Raw genomic sequence first — 24,292 nt, 5'->3', positions numbered from 1 at the left:
CTTTACTTTGTCTTACATTTTCATTATTTCCACATAAGCGTACTTGCTTCCAGAGGCTGGCATACAATAGATGTGTGTTGAATTTAATAGATTAAATGTTTTTATCTAAACTCTTATCGTCTTCCAGTTTACTTTAATTTCACACTCTCAGTTTAAGCACCTACAATTTGAGAAGCAACATTTGGACTTTAAGACACATCTACCTGAGAATGTATCCTGACTCAGTTTATTAGTTTACTGTTTACCCCAAAATGTTTCTAATAACAACAATAAATGCTTTATAGTACTGTCCTACTGAAATTATGTGCAGAGATAATACATTCTGCTATTAAGTTTAAAGTAGTTGTAATGCGGACCATCCTTTATCTATTCTTCTATTACTGGACTCTCTTTGTTTTAGCAGAGACAAAAGTCAGGAGCCAGAGATCTGTATGCACAATCTGTTGGCTTTTACAGGATGCCTGGAATCACATCCCTACAGTCAGCTGGGACACTATGACTTGATAGGTCAACTTGCACATGCCTACATACCCCATGCAATTCCTAGCTGTTAGGTGCTTAACTAGAACACTTTTTAAGTTTTCATAGGTATTGCACATAAATGAGTAATAGAACCAAGAGTTATGGCAAGACAGCCTCTGCAGCATGTGCCCTCCATGGAGGAGAAGCTCACTAAGTCTTTGCTGAGAAAATGCATCACGCAAGAGCACATGCTAAGACTTGCCTAAGAGACATTTGACGAAGAGATCTATTATATTTAAGGCTGTTACAAATTCTTTTAAAATTGTAGCATACTTATTTTCCTCTCTTAAGAATTTCCAATTAAGCAATATATATATTTTTTAATTTTTTAATTTTATTTTTGTTTAAAATATTACAGATGTCTCATTTTCTCCCCAATTACCCATTCCACCCTGTCCCATCTCCCTCCCTAGTCCCTCTCCCCACCATTGTCCATGTCCTTGGGTTGTGCATATATGCATATAAATTCTTTGGTTACTCTCTCCCCCTCCACCCACCCACCCTCCTCCATCCCTCTGACATTCTTCAGTCTCATCAATGCTTCCATGTCATTGAATCTGTTCTGTTCATCAGTTTATTAAGTTCTTTAGATTCTACGTATAAGCGAGATCATGTAATGTTTGTCTTTTGCTGCCTGGCTTATTTCACTTAGCATAATTTTCTCCAGGTCCATCCATACTGGCTCAAAGGGTATGAGATAATTATTCTTTACAGCTGCATAGTATTCCATGGTGTAAATGTCCCACAGCTTTTTTATCCACTCATCTACTGATGGACACTTGGGCTGTTTCCAGATCTTAGCTATTGTAAACTGTACTGCTGTGAACATCGGGGTGCATATATTCTTTCTGATTAATGTTTTAGGATTCTTAGGATACATTCCTAGGAGTGGAATCACTGGGTCAAACGGCAGCTCCATTTTTAATTTTTTGAGGAACCTCCATACTGTTTTCTGTAGTGGCTTCACCAATCTGCATTCCCACCAGCAGTGTACAAGGGTTCCCCTTTCTCCACACCATCGCCACCACAAGTGACTTGTTGATTTTTTGATGGAGCCATTTTCACAGGTGTGAAGTAATACCTCATTGTGGTTTTAATTTGCATCTCTCTAATGATTATCGACATTGAGCATTTTCTCATGTGTCTCTTGGCCATCTGTATGTCCTCTTTGGAGAAGAGTATATTCAAGTCCTTTGCCCATTTCTTAATTGGGTTGTTTGTCTCCCTCTTGCTGAATAATATGAGTTTTTTGTACACTTTGGAAATTAGCCCCTTATCAGATACATCCTTGGAAAATATGTTTTTTCAGACCGTGGGGTTCCTTTGTATTTTGAGGCTCTTTTCTTTTGCTGTGCAGAAGCTTTTTAGTTTGATGTAGTCCCATGTTTATTTTTTCTTTTGTTTCTCTTGCCCTAGGAGATGTATCAGTGAAAAGTCCACTGCGTGGCATGTCTGGGACTTTACTGCCTATGTTTTCTTCCAGGATTTATGGCTTCCTCACTTACATTTAAGTCTTTTATCCATTTTGAGTTTATTTTTGTGTATGGTGAAAGTTGGTGGTCTAGTTTCATTTTTTTGCATGTATCTGTCCAGTTTTCCCAGCACCACTTATTGCAGAGACTGTCTTTACTCCACTGGATACTCTTGCCTCCTTTGTCAAATATTAAGTGACCATAATGGTGTGGGGCTATTTCTGGGGTCTCTGTTCTGTTCCATTGATCTATATGCCTGTTGTTGTACCAAGACCAGGCCATCTTACAATGGCTTTGTAATACAGTTTGAAATCCGGTAATGTGATCCCTCCCACTCTGATATTTTTTCTCAAGATGGCTGCAGCTATTTGGGGTCTTTTTTGGGTCCATATAAATTTTTGAAATGTTTGTTCTAGGTCTGTGAAATATGCTGTTGGTATTTTAATAGGAATTGCATTGAATTTATAGATTGCTTTGGGTAGCATGGACATTTTAATGATATTAATTCTTCCAATCCATGAGCATGGTATATTCTTCCACTTGTTTAAATCTTCCTCTATTTTTTTTTCAGTGTCACGTAGTTTTCTGAGTGCAGGTCTTTTACATACTTGGTTAAGTTTATTCTTAGATATCTTATTTTTTTAGTTGCAATGGTAAATGGTATTGTTTTTGTAGTTTCTCTCTCTGAAAGTTCATTGTTGGTGTATAGGAATGCCATTGATTTCCAGATGTTGGTTTTGTATCCAGCTACCTTGCCAAATTCATTTATCAAATCTAGTAGTACTTTAATGGAGTCTTGAGAGTTTTCTATGTACAATATCATGTCATCTGCAAATAATGACAGTTTTACTCCCTCCTTTCCAATTTGGATACCTTTTATGTTTTCCTCCTGTCTAATGGCTATGGTGAGGACTTCCAGTACTATGCTGAATAAGAGTGGTGAAAGTGGACATCCCTGTCTTGTTCCTGTTTTTAATGGAAATGGTTTTAGTTTTTGCCCATTGAGTATGATGTTGGCTATAGGTCTGTCATATATGGCCTTTATTATGTTGAGGTATGATCCCTCTATTCCTACTTTGCTGAGAGTTTTTATCAGAAATGGGTGTTGGATTTTGTCGAATGTTTTTCTGCATTTATTGATATGATCATATGATTTTTGCCCTTCATTTTGTTTATGTGATGTGTCACATTTATTGATTTACGGATGTTGTCCCAGCCTTGCATCCCCGGAATAATTCCCACTGATGTATGATCTTTTTAATGTATTGCTGGATCTGGTTTGCTAGTATTTTAGTGAGGATTTTATCATCTATGTTTATCAGAGATATGGGCCTGTAATTTTCTTTCTTTGTAGTATCTTTATCTGGTTTTGGGATTAGGGTGATGCTGGCCTCATAAAAAGAATTTGGGAGTTTTCCCTCCTCTTGAATTTTCTGGAATAGTTTGAATAGAATAGTTGTTAATTCTTCTTTGAATGTTTCATAAAACTCCCCTGTAAATCCATCTGGTCCAGGACTTTTGTTTGCTGGGAGTTTTTTGATTACTGCTTCAATTTCATTAGTTGTTATCGGGCTATTCTGGTTTTCTGCCTATACTTGATTCAGCTTTGGAAGATTGTATGCTTCTAGGAATTTGTCCATTTCCCCCATGTTATCCAATTTGTTGGCGTGTAGTTGCTCATAATATTTTCTTACAATCCTTTGTGTTTCTGTTAGGTCAGTTGTTATATCGCCTTTTTCATTTCTGATTTTATTTATTTGGGTCCTCTTTGTTTCTTAGAGAGTCTGGCTAAAGGTGCATCAATCTTATTTACCTTTTCAAAGAACCAGCTCTTGGTTTCATTGATTTTTTGTATTGTTTTTTTAGTCTCTATGTCATTAATCTCTGCTCTGATATTTATTATTTCCTTTCTTCTACTTCCTTGGGGCTTTTCTTGTTGTTCTCATTCTAGTTCTTTTAGATGTTGTTTTAGTTGGTTCATTGGATCTTTTTCTTGTTTCTTGAGATAGCCCTGTAATGCTATAAATTTTCCTCACAGGACTGCTTTTGCTGTGTCCCATTGATTTTGGGTTGTTGTGTGTTCATTTTCATTACTTTCCATGAAGTGTTTGATTTCTTCCTTGATCTCCTTGGTAACCCACTCATTGTTTAATAACATGCTATTTAGCCTCCATGTGTTTCAATATTTTTGAGGTTTTTTTTATAGTGGTTGATTTCTAGTTTCATGGCATTGTGATCTGAGATGCTTGATATGATTTCAGTCTTCTTATATTTGTAGAGACTTGCCTTGTGCCCTAACATGTGGTCTATTTTTGAGAATGTTCCATGTGCACTTGAGAAGAATGTGTATTCTGCTGCTTTGGGGTGAAATGTTCTGTAAATGTCAATTAAATCCATTAGGTCTAGTGAGTCATTTAAAAGGTTTGTGTTTTCCCTGTTGATTTTTTGTCTTGATGATCTGTCCAAAGCTGACAGTGGGGTGTTAAAGTCCCCCACTATGACTGTGTTGCTATCAATCTCCCTCTTCAAGTCCCCCAAGAACTTTTTTATATATTTAGGTGCTCCTATATTGGGTGCATAAATGTTTATAAGGGTTATTTCCTCCAGTTGGATTGATCCCTTTAGTATTATGTAGTGACCATCTTTGTCTCTTGTTATGGTCTTTATTTTGAAGTTTGTTTTGTCAGAAATAAGAATTGCTACTCCATCTTTCTTTTTGTTTCCATTTGCATGGAATATTTTACTCCATCCCTTCACTTTTAGCCTGTGTGAGTCTTTTGCTCTCAGGTGGGTCTCTTGTAGACAGCATATATTTGGGTCCTGTTTTCTTATCCATTCAGCTACCCTATGTCTTTTGATTGGACAATTTATTACATTTACATTTAAAGTTACTATTGATATAAATTTATTGAATACCATTTTTCGCCTTTATGCTGATTTACCTTTCTCTCACTGTTCCTTCTTTTTCTTAAAGCAGTCCTTTTAGCATTTCTTGCAATGCTGGTTTGGTAGTACTGAACTCCTTTAGCGTTTTTTTGGTTGTTGTTGTTGTTGTTTTTGTCAGGGAAGCTCTTTATTTCACCTTCAATTTTAAATGATAGTCTTACTGGATGAAGCAATCTTGGTTGCATGTTCTTGCTTTTTATTACTTGGAGAACTTCATGACACTCCCTTCTGGCCTGAAGAGTTTCTGTTAAGAAATCAGCTGTCAGCCTTATGGGGGTTCCCTTGTAGGTCACTGCTTGTCTCTTCCTTGCAGCCCTTAATATTTTCTCTTTATCCTTGACATTTGCCATTTTAATTACAAAGTGTCTTGGAGTGGGTCTCTTTGGGTCCCTCTTGTTTGGAACCCTTTGTGCTTCCTGAACTTGTATGGCTTTCTCCTTCGCCAATCTAGGGAAGTTTTCTCTCGTTATTTTCTCTACCAAGTTCTCTATCCGTTGCTCTCTTTCCTCCCCCTCTGGCACTACTATAATGCAAATGTTGTTTTGCTTCATGTTGTCCCGAAGCTCCCTTAGACTGCCCTCATGCTTTTTAAGTGTTTTTTGTTTTTGCTGCTCTGATTGATTTTTTTTCTACCTTGTCTTCTAAGTCACTTATTCTTTCCTCTGCTTCACTGAGCCTGCTTTTAATTCCTTCCAGTGCATTCTTGATATCAGATACAGCATTCTTTATCTCTGTCTGAGTTATTTTTATGGTATGTATCTCTTTTTTCATGTTTTCACTAAGGTCCTTGATCTTATCATCTAGTGTTGTCTTAAGTTCCTTGAACATCTTCATCATCCATACTCTGACTCTGTTTCTGATAATTGGCTTAACTCCATCTCATCAAAGTCTTTTTCTGGCAATTTTTCCTTTTCTTTAATTTGGGGGCTGTTTCTTTGTCTCCCCATTTTGGTAGGTCTTAGTGTTTGTATCTATATATTAGATATATTTGCTGTCTCCCAGGTTTGTGGCATGGGATTTTGTTTTGTGGGTCCAGTGGAGCCCAGAGGTGTGTTTTCCTTATACTTCTGAGCTCTTTGCTCTAGGTGTGTCCCTCTTGTGGGTGTCCCTTTTGTGGTTTCTCTATGTTCTCCTGCTGTGGTTGGGTCTAGATTGTTGTTGATCACTCCTTGGGAGGACCCTCCTCTCAGGTTGGCTAACTGTGTCTCAGCCCCAACCTTGTTGTGTAAGCTGTTGTACGGGTGCTGGCAAGGCAGGACAATACCCAACTAAACTTCCAGGAAACAAGAGGTATCTTATAAAATATCTTTACAGTCACAATGAAAACAACCCATGTGAAAATAGAACTGGGAGAGTGAAGGGAGAACACACACACACCAAAGAAAAGCTTAAAAAAAAGAGAGCAAGAAAAGTAACGCTTAAAGAGAGAGATGTATATTGTTGTTAATAATGGTGAAAATTTACAGAATAATAAAAAACTAAAATGTAAAAAATAGAGAAGCTACTGGGAGATAAAAGAAGCAGAGAAAAAATTCTGAAAGAAGGGCCAGCAAAAAATTAAGGGAGAGAATAGGAATAGGATAATAGTTGAAAATGAGAACATAAAAATACAATAAAGAGAATAAGAGAAACTAACAATCGAACAAAAAGACAGGAAGACAGAAGGGAGGATAACAAAAGAACGAAAGAAAAGTAGAAAAAGAAAAAAAAGTTATTCCAATGGGTCGAGATGAGAGAGGGAGATATAGCCCAGGCAGGGAGGGAGTCTGCTAACAGATTTTGTGGAAACTATAGAGTTAAGCAGTAAACTTGGTTATAATGATAAAGTCCCAGTTTTTAAGCAGGGAATATCAAGACAGTCTTTATAGGAGAAGCAAGGATAAAACAAAACAAAGCAAATAACCAAAACAAAACTAAACACAAGCTAAGCAAGACAAAATTCTTTTATAAAAAAGAGAAAGAAATTTCGTTAAAAATCTTAAAAAAATTTTTTTTTTTAATTATTATAAAATTTAAAAAAGAAAAAACAAATTTTCTCTCCTTTCTCTTCTTCCTAAGGAAAACAGAGAAAAAAACAAACACACAAAAAACAAACCAAAACAAACAAACAAACAAAAACAAAACAGAAGAAAAAAAGACAGTCAATCAGGTGAGTGTCTTCTGGGCAGCTTATGTTGTCTGGGGTCACTGTTTTGTGTGCTGATTTCTGTTCTCCTGGGAGGTGCTTGTGTATCACCCAATGTGAGGCGCCGTCTAGGTTTGGCTCTGGTGTCCTTAAGTAGATGGTTGGTCTGAGGCTCTCCTTAGACCACCTCCTCTAGTCAGCTATTTTGCCACTTTGTAGTTGCCTGGTCTTGCTCCAGAGTCTTCTGTAGTCTTAAGGGTACAGGATGGCTAGTGTAGCTCAGGGTATCACTCCCCTTACTCAACTCTGGTTTGCTGGCACCTCAGACCGTCTACTGTGCAGACACCAGTCCCAGCCTCCGCTGGTCTGGTCTGTCCGAGCAGTGCAGGCTGGGAAGGTGGGAGCCATTTCCGTGATCAAACTCAACAAATGCACAAAGCAACACACAGGCAGAAAGTCCGCCCTGCAAGGTTCCTCTGCCCGTGGGCCAAGGCACCAGGCAGGAGGGGACCCAAAATCAGCTCCATGCAGCTCCCTCACCGCTGGTCTGAGCAAAGCTGGGGCGGCTTCACGCGCCACCACGGCGCCCCTTAGGGCTGGTCACAGATCCCAGCCTCTCTGCACCAGGAGCTCAGGGGTAGAGGGCTCCTCCCCTCCCCACACCACGCAGATTCAGCGCTTCCTGGGGCTCAACACAATGCCTTGTAGAGAGGCAGAGGGTCCCCATGTGTGGCTGCTCAGCGCAGTCCTTTGGTCCCTTACCACTCAGGTCCCACACACTTTGGGACAGCCTTCCCTATGGTCGGCACCCGGAGCATTAGATGCTGTTCACAGCCGCCACTAGAAGTTTTGTTTTGCTAGGAAGGCGCCGTCCACCATTAGAGGCTTTGTTTCCTAGGAGGGCTCCGACCCCTCCTCATGGACTCACTGCTTCCCTGGGTCCCTCTGCCCTGTGTGCGGGGCGCTCCTTCCCCTCTCGTCGCTCTGGGTGTGGGATCCCTGCTTTTGGAGATTGGTCCGCACTCCCGAGGGGAAGGAGCTTTGCGGCCTCCAAGCCTCTGGGCTCGGCGCCCAGCACAGGCTTCGGGGGGGGACTCCCCTTCCTATGCCCCCCTCTCTTACCGGACTCCGTGATGTTTCCTCAGTGCTCCCCACTCACACTCCGTCCACTCAGGTGTGTTTCTCTGGTTTTTCCAAGCTGGCTACGTAGGATTTTAGGAGTAAATCGAGTCCGTGGCTGGGAGCGGGGGCGCTCTGCTGCTTCTCACAGGGCCGCCATCTTCCCCTCTCTCCAGGGAATATTTACTACAGACTTTTTAAGTTAAATTCTTAACCAAGTTTCAAGAGATTACTTTTGATCTTTTCTGAGTACTTGTTCTCTTTCCAAGTCAAAATATTAGACTCAGCTTTTAAATTTAATGCAACTTAAAAATAAGAATTCCAAAAAAATATCAATTAAAAGTATTAAGTCCCTGAGTCTTTTACTGCCCAGCAGTAGCTCCTGAGGATTCTAGTTGGAAGAGCGGGCCATTTAAATGTTACCTTCTTGACCAGCTATTAAAGGTTTCTGAGGCACCCATATGCACATTAATATGGCATTGAAGCAAAAGACTTCATTTTAAAGAAGAAATGAGTTCACAGTTTGGTGTATGTCTTAAAAAGGTAAAACAGTCTCTTCTAAAGCACAGGGATTAAATCAGCCTTTCCCTTTAACTCTACATAGCAGTTTTAAATTGCCTTAGATACTGATTACCTGTATCCCAGAGTCTGTAGTAATCCCAATAAAATTTCCTTTTCTCCCCTTTTGTCATCAGAATATAGTGTGTCCCAATGTCCAGATTTTACAAGTTTCTTGTAGGAATTGAAATGGAATTTTTTTCTAATTTTTCTGACACAATTATATCTGATATAGAAAATATGGGAGGAAAAAACCCTTGGGTTTTGCATAGAATATGTGAAGACAGTCTGCTCATATTTGTCTTAAATCTGTTTCATCAATTAATCTGAGCATTTTCAGGGAGTGTCACAGCCCCATGCACTGTTCTCAAGCCTGATGCTGTGCCTGTCACACCTAGCAAATGGAGACCAGAGGTAGTGTCTCCACCTTAGAGCAATGTTCTTCTTCACATTCAATCTTTATGGTTTCCATATTGGAGCGATTTGAGTAGCTTGGATTCTGGAAATATCTCTAGTTGAAATGCTCTAGTATTAACCTGCTACATAGGAGTCCCTTTTGTTTCTTTCTGACAAAGCCTCTTGCCAATTTTAACAACTACAGCAGATTTTCCTATTCAAACAGAACCAGATGGAACTCCAGTTCAAAGAACATATCAGAATTAAATATTTCTTTTTTAATTAGTTGCTTCTGATTTATGCAAAAAAGATTAACATGAGAGTTAGAGAATGTGCCATGCATCCAGACACAGGGAAGCCCACACAAACATTACCTCTATTTATCAGTCAAAAAGACAAAAGTCAGCCCTCATTGGGGACTTCATTTTTCTTGACCTTTTCTTTGTGCTTCTTCTGCTGTAAGTACAGTGGCAGTCAGGGAAGCCAGCCTTTCCATTGCATTTGTTACAGCCTTATCTAATGTTATTCTAGCTGGTTGGCTCATGTCTTCTGATAGGAAAATTCATCTGTTCACTTGCTTGGGTTTATTTTACTATCAGCATAGGTTTCATTGAAACCAGGAGTTTGTTTCCATCCAGGAAAATACTTTCCTTTAATTTAACTATGGGAAAAATGTATTAAATCAGGTAATTAAGACTAGAAAAGAAAATTGGTGAGGATCTTTCTGCATTGCACTTTTCTTATACTTGAATATTTTAATTATTTTTCAGCATTGTAAATCTTTCCTCACTATCTTTTGCTAAAAATGCTTCATCACTACTGTCTTGTTTTCTACAGCAGAACTGAATCATTTGCAGTTTGCTTTCCTGTAGCCAGTGTAAATTTTAAATAAATAGTCAAAGTAATCATAAATGGTTTCACAGTCTCTATAATTATGCAAATTATTTAATTTCCAAAAAGGATAACTCTAAGATTTAATTATTTATTACTAAGAAATCCTAAATTATTTTTCTATAATTATGGTTTTTACAATATGAATTGGGGAACAGCATGGGTTAAAGGCTCATGCATTGGCCACAAATCTGATCTGGGGTAAGTTCTGGTAAGTTATGTGACTATGAGCGAGATACACTCATCACTTTCTTCCTCAGTCGCTTATCCATAAAACCTTTCTTGTATGATTGTTGTGAGAATTAAAACAGATAGTGTATGTAAATGTAGCCCTTAATAAAATGCCTGACACAGAAGTGTTGCTCAATGAATTTTCTATTAATAAGAGTAGATTTAGCCATCAGTATTTTTCTATGTAATACAGTAATTGTGAAAAAATACATTAAATGATAATTATGTCACTGAATATAAATTGGGTATATTTTGATTGATAACTATAAAATGTTCAAGATAAAAGCTCATATAAAATAATATTGAACGTAAACTATAAATAAAAAATAAAATTGAGAAAAAATAGTTCAAGATCTAAGTTAAGTAAATAATGATCGGGTGCTGTGAATTAAGCCCACAGATCCTAGAACAGCATTGATGTTTAAATGCTCAGGCCCTACACGTGTGTTATCTAAGGAAATGAGACAATTGTTCAAAAATATTTTCTTTAGCTTGTAGAGTCTAGCAATGAATTAAACAGCTCTTTGAATCATCAGAGTTACTCTAAAAAAAAAATCTGACACACACACACCCCTTCCAAAAAGTGTTTTTCCTGTTTTTAATCAGACTTCAATTCTCTGTTCTTTATTTTTTCAGGCTTTTGCATTGACCTGCCTTGGGAATGTTAATAGCTTGGTAAATGCTCCCTTGCCAGTCTAGCTCAATGGGCAGTATTTTATTGAGCAAGACAGATTTTCATTTTAGAAATGAGGTTTTCTACATTATGACATTACCAATAGCTGGTTATGTATTTTTATAGGAAGCAATGATATTCATTTCATGGCTCAGAGGCTGCATACTGGTGTTTAACCAACAGTTTTCAAAGGTTTGCTACGTGATTTACTACAAAATGCTGAAAGGAGTTCATTGTCCTCAAGTGGTTCCCAGTAAAATGTGTGCCTCTGCTGGCTTCTCTTTATCTGCAGAATGTGTTTCCTGTCATTACTAAGACAATACCATGACCATAAAGCACATGTGTATTTTACTTGTAGACATCTTACAACAAAGAGTGAATCAGAAGCATGGTTAGAACTCACACCTTAGGGCGCCTCACCCCAAGAAGCTCCTGGGACAGGATCTCCTGCCTCCAGAAGTGGATGAGGACAGCTGTTTGATTAGTGCACTTTCCCAAGTAAAAGTTGGGCCTTTCTCTTATGTATCTGTAGTCTAGCAATGTCTTCTCTTTGTGTCTGGAGCATAGTGAAAGTAAGATGTGGGTAGACATTCTACCAGCAATATTGGAGTTTTATATTTATACTGGAAACAGAATGTCATATTGGGTCACTTCTGCTGATGGTTCTACATAAGCTAACTCAAAGCATGGCCACCAGAACTGAAAAGGATTTTGTTTGAACTTCTGTAAAATAATTTACATACCATCAGATAAGTACCAGATGTTTATGTTTGTCACACATTCAACAATTTCATGGACTACATTTGATGTTCAGCTCTGTGCATACCCCCTCCCATTGTCACATCCCCTTACCATCATCCTTAATGGTAAACAGAAGTACAGTAAACTCAGATATGAAATCACATCCATCTTCTAATTAAAAATAAAGCAGCTGTGAAATAATGATATTCTTTCAAAATAAGAAAATAGTGATTGGACCATAGCTTATTGGATTTAAGGAAAGCAGTTTATTTAATTATGATTATTGTGTGTCTGAATTTTTATGGAAAGAAAGGAAGTATTGTTAGGACAATGAACCCTCAACCCAGAGGGGTAGAATTACTTAGAACTGCTCTGGGATGTATCTTTGTCTTTCCAACTGCCTTTCTTGAGTCATCATTTTTGTCTATTAAAATATAAGGTTGTTGAGAGCTCATCATAATTCAGAAAGCTAAACCACCAAGAGGATGGTCATGGCTGATCTTGAATGGTTTTCCTGACAACTGATTATTTTGGCTTTAAAATAACTACAGTGCAATAATCTTCAGAGATCAATACATTTCTTGACAAATATCTATAGAGGTGAGGGAAATCGGTGTTGTAGGCAGGGGCACTCGCACCAGGTGTTAGACTGGTGGGGTCACACTAGACCTGGGTTCAGCAACCTTGGCATTTGGGTTCTGGCTAGGAAAGAATTCAGAGCCAAGAATCCAACTATAAGAGAACATTTATTTATAAAATCAGAGGTGGAAGAAGTAATTCCTAGAAGAAATGGGCTTAGGAAACAAGTTATAAAGCAAAGGAAGGGCTCTTGGAGCTTGGTAGTGAGGAAGGTAAAAGTAACACACCTGGGGGAATGGAGGAGGGAAGGCAATGTTCAGGGAAAGGAAAGGTGAGGACATGCTCCCAGGAGGGAGAGCATACTTGGGTCCTCAGCCCTCAGGGTTTTAAGGCTGGATATTTTAGGGGAGGTCCCATGGGAAGATTTTAATAGACTATTCAGCAGTTTTCCAAGTGTGTCCTTTCAAGATTGTGGGCTCCACTGATTGATTGATCTGTGCCAGGGCAGGGGGTCATTATTCAGTGCAGCTGGTCCTGAGGTGAACTGTGGTCACTGGTGTGATTTTGTTGCTTTTTTAGGCCTAGAGCTGAAATACAACTGAGGCTTAGATTAGTTATCTCTAGGGAGGAAAGGTCAGGGGATCCAAACTGTATGACCGTCAATATGCTAGGGGAGGCAAGGTCACCTTGGGGGTGAGGTCCCACCCTACAGTTGCCCTTTGCTAGGCGCCTTGGACTATCTGTACCTGGCCCATACTCTACTCTGCTCGCTTCTCTTTAACTGCCTATCACATACTAGGTTTAGTGTCTGTCATTTAATTCATTCATTTCCTTCTTCTTGCCTCTGCACTTCCTGCTCCTCCTTCTCCCTGGAACACTCTTTCCCTTTGTGACCACTTGCAAAATTCTACTGTGTGTGTATCCTTCATATAATAGACATCAAAGTCAGCCATGAAATGTCTCTAGTCCCCCTAACTCCAGTTCTCTGGCAAAGGGCTTATTCCTTCCTCTGTGCTGCATCACACTTTCAGCACATTGGCCTGTTCTATAATCATGTGTTTGTGCTTTCCACACTCTTACTGCTCTCGATATCCTCACCACTTAATTCAGAACTTAGCAGATGAGCAGTATTGTGTCCACTGAATGAATGTCAATCAAGTTGAATTATAGCGTTCACGGGTAGCATGCTGATTATGCCACAACTCTACCACAGAATACCATAAAGCCACTGAAAATGATGATGTAGAAAAATATCTTGGCTTGGAAATATCCTCATAGAACTAAACAAAAGGAAGCTTATTAAACATAGAGGTAATATGACCACATTTTTATAATAACAAAACATGCACACAATATTCTCATACATTTAGCATAAGAAAAAAACTCTGGAAGGCCATTATCAGTGAATATTTCCTAATGGTGGTCTAATGTCGATTTTATTTTCTTCTCTAACATTTTCTGCATTTTATAAATTTTCAATAGGCATCTATTACTTTTCAATATAGAAATACAGATACTCCCTAAAAAAAATTATAAAAACCTGAATGGAGATAGAGCAAAAACACAACAGGATGGATTCTGTGGTGGAGACAGGAGATAAGCACTTAATATTCTAAGGTGACAAGTGGCTTACTCTGCCTACCAGACCAGAAAGAAAAAAATGTCACTCATAGTCAAAAAAGAGGAGATAGTTAAGTCAAGAGAACTTTACACATCAAGGCATGCAGGCAGAAAAGGCTTCTCTTATGTTTGGAATAACAAATATTTTAATGGGCCTGGGAGATAAATGCAGCGGATGAGACTAAAAAGATAGATCAAGGACAATGTCCTTATTAGCTGAGTGGGCTTCACCCATGAAAAATGAGTACCCACATTTCTCAGAAGGCGGAAAGTCCTTCTGAGACTCCTGACACAGAGGCCAGCAGTGAGAGCAGTGGTACTTCTGAGACAGAACGCTATGTATCTCCTTCCAAACATCAGGCACAGGAGGGTCTCTGTCAGGGCATTCCCCATAGATATGGAGGGAGAAAGTAGTTAAAAGAACTTCTCCAGCATTGCAGTGAGCGTTCTCATAATACTAGGGAGGCTATTTTGTTAGAGTTCTGGGTACCTTCCAATTTTAATTGCAATGATTCCCAGCTCTAATTATTTTGTGAGGTTGTCATCCATCCATACTAAACCCAGTGGCAGTAATGTTAGGAAGAAAAATTAAATGAAATGTCAAGTATCCCAGTGTGGTAGATAAGAGAATCTGCAATTCTATAGCACAGCAGGAAACTTTATGCAATTACATGGGGGAAGCTGCTAATGCATTTCATTGTCATTGAAAAAAGAGAACAGTTTGGCCGGGCGTGGCTCAGCGGTTGAGCGTCGACCTGGGATCCAGGCGATTAGGGTTCGATTCCCAGTCAGGGCACATGCCCGGGTTGTGGGCTCGATCAATGACTCTCTCATCATTGATGTTTCTATCTCTCTCTCTCCCTCTCCTTTCCTCCCTCTGAAATCAATAAAGATATATTTTAAAAAAAAGAAAACATATTTTCTTTTTTATGAGAGATTCATGCATAAGCCTTCGAGGCCTTTCTGTCTGAGACCTTGGGTGCTTCCTGTGTTCGGTACCTAAATTCCTATCTCCTTCCTTCCTTTAAGTCAGCTGCTACTAGTGCATAGGATTCTTCTAGTTACCCACCAGTTAAATTTAGTTACCTGGTAACTAAATTTTATCCTAAAAACAAAATTTGAAAAGCAGGAATAGGACAGCCAGGGAAGAAAGTTCTAGGGTTATTTCAAATCTGCCTATGTATTTATTCTTGGAAATTTAATCATTTCCAAACTGAAGAGCCATTTGTAAGTTTCACAGGAAGAGTTTGTTTAAATAGCTCTACTTCATTCTCCCTTGGTCATCAAGATTTGAAGGACCCTTTAGCTTGAAAGTGGATGTGGCATTGGCCATGACTCAATTAATAATGAGTAAAACACTAAGTGTTCTGAGAGCATTTGAAAACAGTTGAAACTGTTTAGTAGAGCCATGCCCAGAGTACCCATTAACTTTCAGATTGCAACATTAGGAAATCAGAGAGTTTTGCAGAAATTTAAAAATCACCTGATTATTTGTCTGGAATTGAGTTGATGTAGGGTTGCCAGATTACATATAAAACACCCAGTTAAATTTGTATTTCAAGTAGGCCATGACTCAGTTGTAGTATGTACCAAATATTGCATGGGACATACTTATACTAAAAGTATTTGTTGTTTATCTGAAATTCAAATCTATGAAACAAAAATCCTTCGTTTGTATTCCTCTCTCTATACCATTCCAGATTACAAATCTAAGGCTCATTTCCCAAATCACAACACTCACAGTGTTTTTGAAGTCAGTATTGTTTTGGTCTGCATTCTATTTGGAAGGAGGTAGGATGCTAAACAGTGATGGGAAATAGGACCATGTTAGACTTGAGCTCTAGTCCAGCCCTCTCCAGTATCCAGTATGTGAGTTTACCTTGATTTTCTATTTGATGTGGTATTTGGAAAGGATTTTTAATCTCAGAAAATACAGCAACATGATATCGAACCTAGTTTTCTCTTTTGCACCAGGAATTAAACAAGCATGGTTGCAGCAATGAGAAAGGTCTTTTCCTGGCAATTGCCAACCTAGGACAATTGCTGTCTTCTCATATCTGTGTTTTTTGTTAGAGGAATGGAATGGGAATTTAGGGGTTGATGATGCCAGATGGAATTAGGGTCTATTGATCCCAAGTGGGTAGAAACTACACTATGGAGCCCACAGGGGAATATGTTCCAGCTGATGGCAGTGCAGGGTTGGGCAGATGACCATGTGTGTATTGTCTTGCAGGTGGACTTGGGCCTTCTGCGCTTTGTCACTGCTGTTGGGACACAGGGAGCCATTTCAAAGGAAACCAAGAAGAAATACTATGTCAACACTTACAGAGTAGACATTAGCTCCAATGGGGAAGACTGGATCACCATAAAAGAAGGAAACAAGCCTGTTGTAAGTTTGGCTGCCACCCCTTCAACCAATTTAGTCTTTGAAATGAATGATCAATTTTACTTGTTTGTTTGGGAGATTTCTGTCTGGCCTGGTTCATTTTTGAATTGATTTAAAATGAAAAGTGCAATTAGAGGTTTAAAGCTGACCAAGGGGTCTCATGTTCCCAGATCAGAAGCTAAAAGCATATTATACGGATGTGTCCAAGAAAAGTCAATACCAGCCAAATTAAGTGTCAGACTTAAGAATCACTTTATATATCCCACGGGGATAAGCACTATCATAGGATGAACACTGCCCTCTTAGAACCTTAGGAGTTGTTTTGTTTTTTCCCCTGTGTTTCTCCATTTTCTTTCATGGATTCATTCTTCCTCTCTGTACCAGGTTGGTTTTAGAAAAGTCCTTTTCTACCCTCTTTGGCTCACAAACTAATTTACAAGAGTGGTTGGCTGTTTCTGTGAGAATACACTATAAATAGAACTATGGTAGTCCATTATGTTCCCTTAGATCACATACAGGTCACCTCCTCATTCTTTTTTTTTTTTTAATCCTCACCCAAGGATATTTTTCTTCCATTGCTTTTCAGAGAGAGTGGAGGGGGAGAGAGAGAGACATAGGAACATCGATGTAAGAGAGACATCGATTGTTTGCCTCCCTCTGGAGCACCAACCAGGGCCGGGAATCGAACCTGCAAACAAGGTACAGGCCCTTGGCCGGAATCGAACCTGGGACCCTTCAGTCCACAGGCCAACACTGAGCCAAACCGGACAGGGCTTCCTCACTCTTTAACCAAGGAGGCACTTGTCCATGCCCTGTCCCCAGGAGCTCTACCCTAAATCATTTGGAACCGAGGTGTTTTTTCTCACTCTGCCTGTTTACTTGAAGTTATGCTTCCTCTGATTTAGTAACCAAAAGATTTCTGAGAACTCACACTTACTGTTTCCCCAAAATTAAAAGCCCCGGAGGCTGAGTAAAATGGAGAGAATTGATAAAGATAGTAGCAAAGATCCAGGTACAGTAACTTGAAATCCTGGGTTTGAGAAGAGGAAAGTTAACATGTTCTTTCTCTCTGGAGCATTCATGGCCCTGACTTTTCTTCCTGGCTCTGGAACTGAGAAAAGCCTCCTGGTGTGAAGTGAGAGAACTATTAATTCCTGTTGATTAGCTGCTAAGCCCTCACTCTTGTTTAGGGAAGACAAGATTGAAGCAGATATAGCTATGCAGCTGCTCTGTGGGAGGAAAGTTCTGTGGTCAATCAAGTTCAAGGCCACTGTCAAGCCGGTGAGGAAGAGGAACCAATTATCCATCTGGGGATGGAAAACATTTATAAACTAAATGTTGAACAGTAAACATTCGTGGTGGCTAAGCAAGTGAATTTGACCCTAAGTTTCATGGCTTATTCTTGTTTTGGAGTTGGTTTTTAAGGACATGCTTTAATTTCAAACAAACAAACTGGGACAGGGTGAGGGGGACACACTAATGCCAAGAACACACCACAAACAAGGGAATCCAGAGAGAATGGGGAGAACTGCCCCAGACTTTCAGGCCATTTCTATAAACAATGAGTGCTACTTCTGCAACACCTTCTCTGAAGCCATTGTCCATCGGTTGTTTGCAGGGCTCAGAGGGGTGTCAGGAAGCACACACAGGTTCTCAGGGGGTGTCTGGCAATGCACACACCTCTCTCTGGGTGTCCACTGTTGAGAACACCCAGGCACACAGAAGAGCTTTCAGAACCGAAGGCAGAAAGAATATAGAAATGTTCAGCAGAGATAAAGACCTGGCATGTGTCTGAGCACTTTTATTGAACCTAATGAAATCCAAGCATCCACTGGAGTCTAGTTATTGTTAGCCACCTGCCTTTCTCCATTCATTGGGGCCTTTCAGCCACTACCCTCTACTGTCTTTCCTACTTTCCTCAGGGAGCATTGGCTGCACCTCAGCGAGAGAAGCCCAGGACCAATCACAACCCCAGCAGTCCTCTCCATGTTGAATGGAATGCATGCCCTTACGTGATTTTGAGAAAAGAAAAAATTTCCCTCAGTGTGCACCGAGTGTTGGCTCACACAGTGCTCTTATCAGACTGCTTGGCTCTCCCTGAAGTGGACTTATTTGTTGACCCTTTAAGCACTATAGTTTGGGACTCTACTCTTTCTGGCAGCTACCCATTATTCTTTGTCACACAAAAATGCTCCCACACAGATTGTTTCCCAGAGAGAGATGCTGAAGTAGGATAGGCATCTGAAGTCCATCACAGGCTAGGATAAATTCTGATATTAAATTATCTCCAGAGAGGGATCAGGCTAACAGCTGACTTTGTAAAGCATTTGACTCCCTTCAATTGTGCAGGCCACTTAAGCTAAATTAAGTAAAAACACTATCTTGACTTTTATAAACACTTTCTCCCAAGGAAAGAGCAAACCTTGGGAAACTGTGGTTCTCCTCTATGAACTCACCTGGGAAGGTGGAGAGGAATCTCATGACTCTGATGAGCCCGGTAAGCTCGAGTTACACAACCTGAGAACAAGAGTCTGGCCTGGGTGTGCCAGAACCAGAGCGTTCACCACCATGACCTATAACTGAGACATGTTACTTTCATATGGGTTGTCCCCAATCCAGGGCTAAGTAAAATCCAAGAAAGTGGAAGCTTTCAGTTTCACCCGAGGCATGTCTACTGCCAGAATGTTCCACAAAGGCTAACAGTCTCCACTGCTCAGACATCTTGCTAGAGAACATGGTTGTGTCACCAGGCTCAGGCACCGTGGCCCCGACAAATACTTGTGGGAAACTGGTTGGTGACCGGAACTCGTTACGCCTGCAGTTATATGCCTCATTCTTCTTAGAGTAAAATGAGTCCTTTGAAAACTACAAGTAGATTTCTAATTATATATCATATATAACTCCGTTTTTATTTTGACCACTAAAACATAATTTTCCCAATAACCAAGAAAGATTAGAGTCATTAATGAATGTCAGGGAAAAGATCTTCCATCAAAAAATGGAGTTGAAAGGGAGAAAGCCACTTGACCTTGTGGTATAGCTGGGAACATAACCTAGTATTTTCAAAAAGCCAGGCCCTACACTGAATTCAAAAAGCAGATCTTCTGGGGGTTCTTGGGAAAGTAAAATAGTAAGAGTTCCCATTAAATGTCCACAACATTTTGTAGATCTGTATTATAAAGTTAATAATTGCCCAATTTTTAGTATAATAGCATGTATTCTTTAACAAATGTTATACTTGTAACAGTACTTTTGGAGGCTCTAGCCACTCTGAAAACTGAATGGATGGTTAGGACAATATTCTATATTAGACATGTTTCTTTCTGATTGCCATCAGTTGGAAAAATAACATAAGTTATTAATGCTACCTCAACCTGGACAGACAATGCTGAAATTGTAAATAATTTTTACAAGCATTTGTGAAAACATATTTTGGATTTGTTTTCAAAGTCTGTTATTAAGGGACCCTTCCTTTTTCCATATAGATCTTTCAGGGAAACATCAACCCCACAGATGTTGTGCTTGGATTTTTCCCCAAACCACTGATAACTCGATTTGTCCGAATCAAACCTCTGACTTGGGAAAATGGCATATCTCTGAGGTTCGAAGTATACGGCTGCAAGATAACAGGTAAGCTCCAGCTTGAACTAGTTTTGATTTATATAAACTTTTAAATACAGAGAGAACCATTTTGTATATATGTGGTCATTTTAATTTGCTACTTAAAAACATATGCTTTGGATTTATTCAAATCTGAGTTTAAAGTCTACTTGTAGTACTCACCAGTTCATTTCTTTGGGCAATTTACTAACTTTCAAAGCCTTAGTTATCTCACATGGAAAACAGTCATTCATAATCATGTACACTATGCAGGGCTGTTATGATAACAGATTAACTCGTGGATCAGCACTTAGTACAGGCTAGAATGTGGTAGGTAAAAGGTTAAGGTTGACAAGCCAAATAGCCATCTTGGACAGTAAATAAAGAAAAATTGAATTTATTTAATGAAAAGGGATGGGGATAGGGATATCCAAAGAGAAGGGCTACACAGCACTGAGTCAAAGGCTATTGGGTCCATGCTGGCAGCAAAAATATATTTGGGACAGTGAAACAAGGAAGAGCATAGAAGCAACAGGAGAGCCTAGGCTGGGCTGCTTTGGCTCCCTGGCAAGTCAGAGAGAGAGAGAAGGGGCCTTGGAGACAGGTTCAGGGGGTAAGCCCAGGATAAGCTGCCGCTGCCCTTTGCTCCCCTGGTTGCAAGTCTCGTGAAGTCCCCTTGGAGGGAAGAAGGCAATGGAGATGGCGCTGACTTGCTCCCCTGAGGGGGAATGTGCTCTGGGTCTTCTGTCCTGAGCATATTTACTCTCTCTTGAAGGTGGAAATCTTAGGGGAGGTCTCAGGGGAGGGTCTTATTAGAATATTTATCAGCTTTCCAGGTGTGCTCTTTCAGGGTCATGGCCTCCAATGATTGGTCAATGCCAGGTCATGGGATCATTAGTCAATGTAGCTGGTCTTGAGGTAGCCACAGTGCCGCTTGTCTGGTTTTGCTGCTTTTCTGAGCCTGGAGCTGAAATACCACTGAGGCCTCGGTGTTATCTTTAGTGAGGAAATGCTCAGGGGTTCTTAAAACTCATGACCAGCAATCTGCTAGGGGAGAAAGGGTTATCCTGGGGATACAGTTCTTGTTTTTCCAGTTCTGCCCCTTGCTAGGCATCCGGGGTTTCCTGCCCCAGTGAGTCTCTGTACCTGAGTTTCTGTACCTGGGTTTCTATACCTGGCCCATCTAACAGTAGGTATTTGTGAACTGGTGCCTTTCCACTAGACTATAAGCTCCATGAAGGCAAGTGCCATGCCTTTTATCCCTATCTCCTGGGTGCTGGGCACACTAACAAGTACTTACTAGATTTATAGTAAATAACCATTGTATGAAATATTCTCTTTCTGCCTTATGTTTTTAATTTTGAAGTCTAGAGGTGGCCTGGTGAACTACAGGAAAGGAGTTATATTGCAAGAATTTCTCCTTTTACTCACTAACTACCCTGGCAACTTTCTCTTAACTGTTGTCTCAATATCTATCTATCTTTTGTTGAATGAATATACTAATTCTAGAGATCAATTAGGCAATATTTCTGGTTTTTGAGTTTGTTTCTTCTGGCATTAATAAGACTTTAAAGTCTGTTAAATTTGCTACAAATAGGTGGGTTATACCCATTTGAGAGATGAATGAGGTGCAGCATTAAGAGACTAAGTAGCTAAAAATCGTTGACCAGGTCAGGACAGAGATAGAAGGAAAAAGATGGTCCTGCCTGTAATACTCACTGTATGTCTATGGCAATCAGCACTGCTGTGACTCGTCCTCTCTGCATTCTGAAGGAAATAGCAGTCACGTTAGAATTCCCTTTTCATTTAAATAAATAAGCTGCAATGTTTTTATTTTTAAAAGAGCAGTACATTGTAACCTTTAGAGTAAGTTTAAAAATTCAAAACAGAATCTGTAACTGATTCACCAAAAGTAATTGAAAGTAAACAACTTTTAAAAGTCTGTAAACTATCTTTTAATATTATGTTAGTATACATATTTAGGGTATTTAATTTTTTATTCCATGAAGGCCAACTCTATTGTTTTTTTTCTATCCTCTTTAGTATAATTATTTTTGGATAAGTAAAATACTGATTTTTGGTTTTTGCTGTTAATCCTCACCTGAGGATATTTTTTCAGTGCTTTTTTAAAGAGAATAGAAGAGAGGAGAGAGTGGGGGAGAGAGAGAGAAAAAAATGTCAGAGACACATTGACTGGTTGCCTCCCATAAGCAGGCACCCCAAAGGAGTGAACCAGCAACCAAGGTACGTGCCCTTGACTGGGAATCAAACCAGCAACCATTTGGTGGGCAGGCTGATGCTCTAACCACTGAGCCACACTGGCCAGGTTGCAAAATACTGGTTTTTGAAGAAAGAGAAAAAAAAGTTACCCAGGCAATTTTCCATGAAATTGCAAGCAATTTAAAAAAGAACGAACTAAGTAGGGGGAAAAAACCACTATACTGTTTACAGTAGAGTCCATTTTAGAAAGTAAAAACTGACATCTAATTTCTTACCAAAATTTTATTTATTTCCATCCTAAAGACAGACATGTTTATTGTTTTAGGATTTAAGATTAAAAAATTCAAGGCCTTGGAGGCAGGAATTGGGTGGGAAGGGTTTGGAGGAATAAAGGACATTGAAAAGTAAGATATAACCTTGGCTTTATTTTTTATCATAAGTTATATAAGAGAAAGTGCTAGGTCATTTTCAGAGCATTACAAATCGAAGAGGTATCCATAAATTTGTAAAAACAAGGCCATTTGAAGTCAAAGTGGACATTTCTGGCCTGTTACTTTAACCTAATTTCATGTCATTGTACAAAAAAAAAAAAAATTTCTTTTTTAATGAAGTAAACTTTATAAAGACTCCAGCATGTTATTCTGAACTCTTAATTTCCAGTCTCTGCTTTTAGTTATATAAAATACTTATTTAAACCTGAATGCTCTGTTTTCATTTTCACAAGGATTTTCCTGAGAAATTGTCCCTTCACATGCAAAGAGGCAAATATGTTTTGTATTTTTTAAAATGATTAAATAACCTAGTTATTTAAGCATAAGTGTCTAAAATAGCATATTCTATTTTACAACTATTGTTTATGTAGCCTGTTTTTGTGTGTGTGTGTGTGTGTGTGTGTGTGTGTGTGTGTGTGTGTTTTTCAAATAAGATACTGCTTTTAGGCTCATGGAACTATTCTGTTACTCACTTCCCCTAATTTATTTTAGATATTTTTTCTCTAGTAAGACAGCTACAATCTCCAAATAACTGATCAAGGCAGGTTTTTAGAGAGGTTAGAGTGTTATAATGATGGTCACATGGACAGAAGGTACACAGACATCCAGGCTTGGCTCTGAGCTATCCACTTAGTGAAAGTGTGACTATGAGCAAGACATTTAGTCCCTCTGATCTTCATTTCCTGGTCAGTAAGATTAACCTTAATTCAGCTATAATAAGGATTCGATGAAAGAATATGTATAACATACCTGATTTAGAGTAAGTGCTTACTAAATGGTACCCAGTAAATTAGGCAGTGCATGGTATGCATTAAATTGAACCTACAATAAGGCCAAGCAAGCAGAAACTCTAGTGAGACAATATCAGTGTTTTCTTCTTGGTACCAGAAGCAGAAAATTTTCTTTTAGAGGTCAAGTTCCCCTCACAGTGGAGACTGATTAAAGAAGAAGTGTCCCTGCTGGACTGATTTTCTATTGTGTCTTATATGCATGGAACATAATGTGTTCCACGTGCTGATTTTTGAATGAATAGTGAATGGATGAATTGCAGTTTTATCCATGCTTCCCAAGAAAGAAGTGATGGATCTCAAAATTTGACCCTCTCCTATTGAGGAGGCAGGTCCTAACTCAATCTGGATTTTAAAAAACTATTGAATTAAGTTACCAAGTGAATGTATCACTTGACTTCCAAAGTCTCCAAAGCCCCAAGTTTTAACCTAATTTTGTATTCATAAAACACTTTTTGGAAATTCATAATCCTGGAAAACCCAGAGTATACAATGGTGTGCCACCATATAGAGATATAAACTAGATTGTTCAAACCATTCTACTTTATAAGTGATTGACAAAGCAGGTTTATCATTTCAGCAAAGATGAAAATTGGTAAAATTAATTTTGGAGGGTTACTGCTTAATGTATGAGAACACACTACAAACTCTGTTAACTTGTATTTGTTAACTAGACATGTATTAACTAGTGCTTCTGCACACATTAGTGTCTTCCTATGTTAATCAGAATTTCTCAGTGATGATCTCAGGCACCACAGCATTCAAAGATACCTTCTGAGTCATCAAGGGAAGATTTAATTATGCTCATTCAGGTTCTCCGATCAACTGCAATTATTACCTTCTCATTCTTTGAAAATTGGTTGACTGAATATTTGAATTGTCAGTATGTCTCACTTTTCCCGTTAAAGTATAGAGATTTTATTGTAAATTAATG

At 39.1% G+C, this 24,292-nt stretch overlaps 1 protein-coding gene across 3 annotated transcripts in view; it reads left to right on the top strand.

The window, feature by feature from the left end:
• Positions 1-24,292, top strand: part of NRP1 (neuropilin 1) — a 153,013-nt gene that overhangs the window by 81,342 nt on the left and 47,379 nt on the right. For all 3 annotated transcript variants that reach the window (XM_087823886.1, XM_087823880.1, XM_087823875.1), the window contains 2 exons: positions 16,107-16,262; positions 19,745-19,889. In XM_087823886.1, the coding sequence (XP_087680012.1) occupies positions 16,107-16,262; positions 19,745-19,889 (301 nt within the window). The remainder of the gene's footprint in view (positions 1-16,106; positions 16,263-19,744; positions 19,890-24,292) is intronic.

This window comes from Miniopterus natalensis, chromosome 1, assembly GCF_054644295.1.
Source record: "Miniopterus natalensis isolate mMinNat1 chromosome 1, mMinNat1.hap1, whole genome shotgun sequence".
Classification (NCBI taxonomy): domain Eukaryota; kingdom Metazoa; phylum Chordata; class Mammalia; order Chiroptera; family Miniopteridae; genus Miniopterus; species Miniopterus natalensis.
This window is presented reverse-complemented; position numbering and strand designations above follow the sequence as displayed.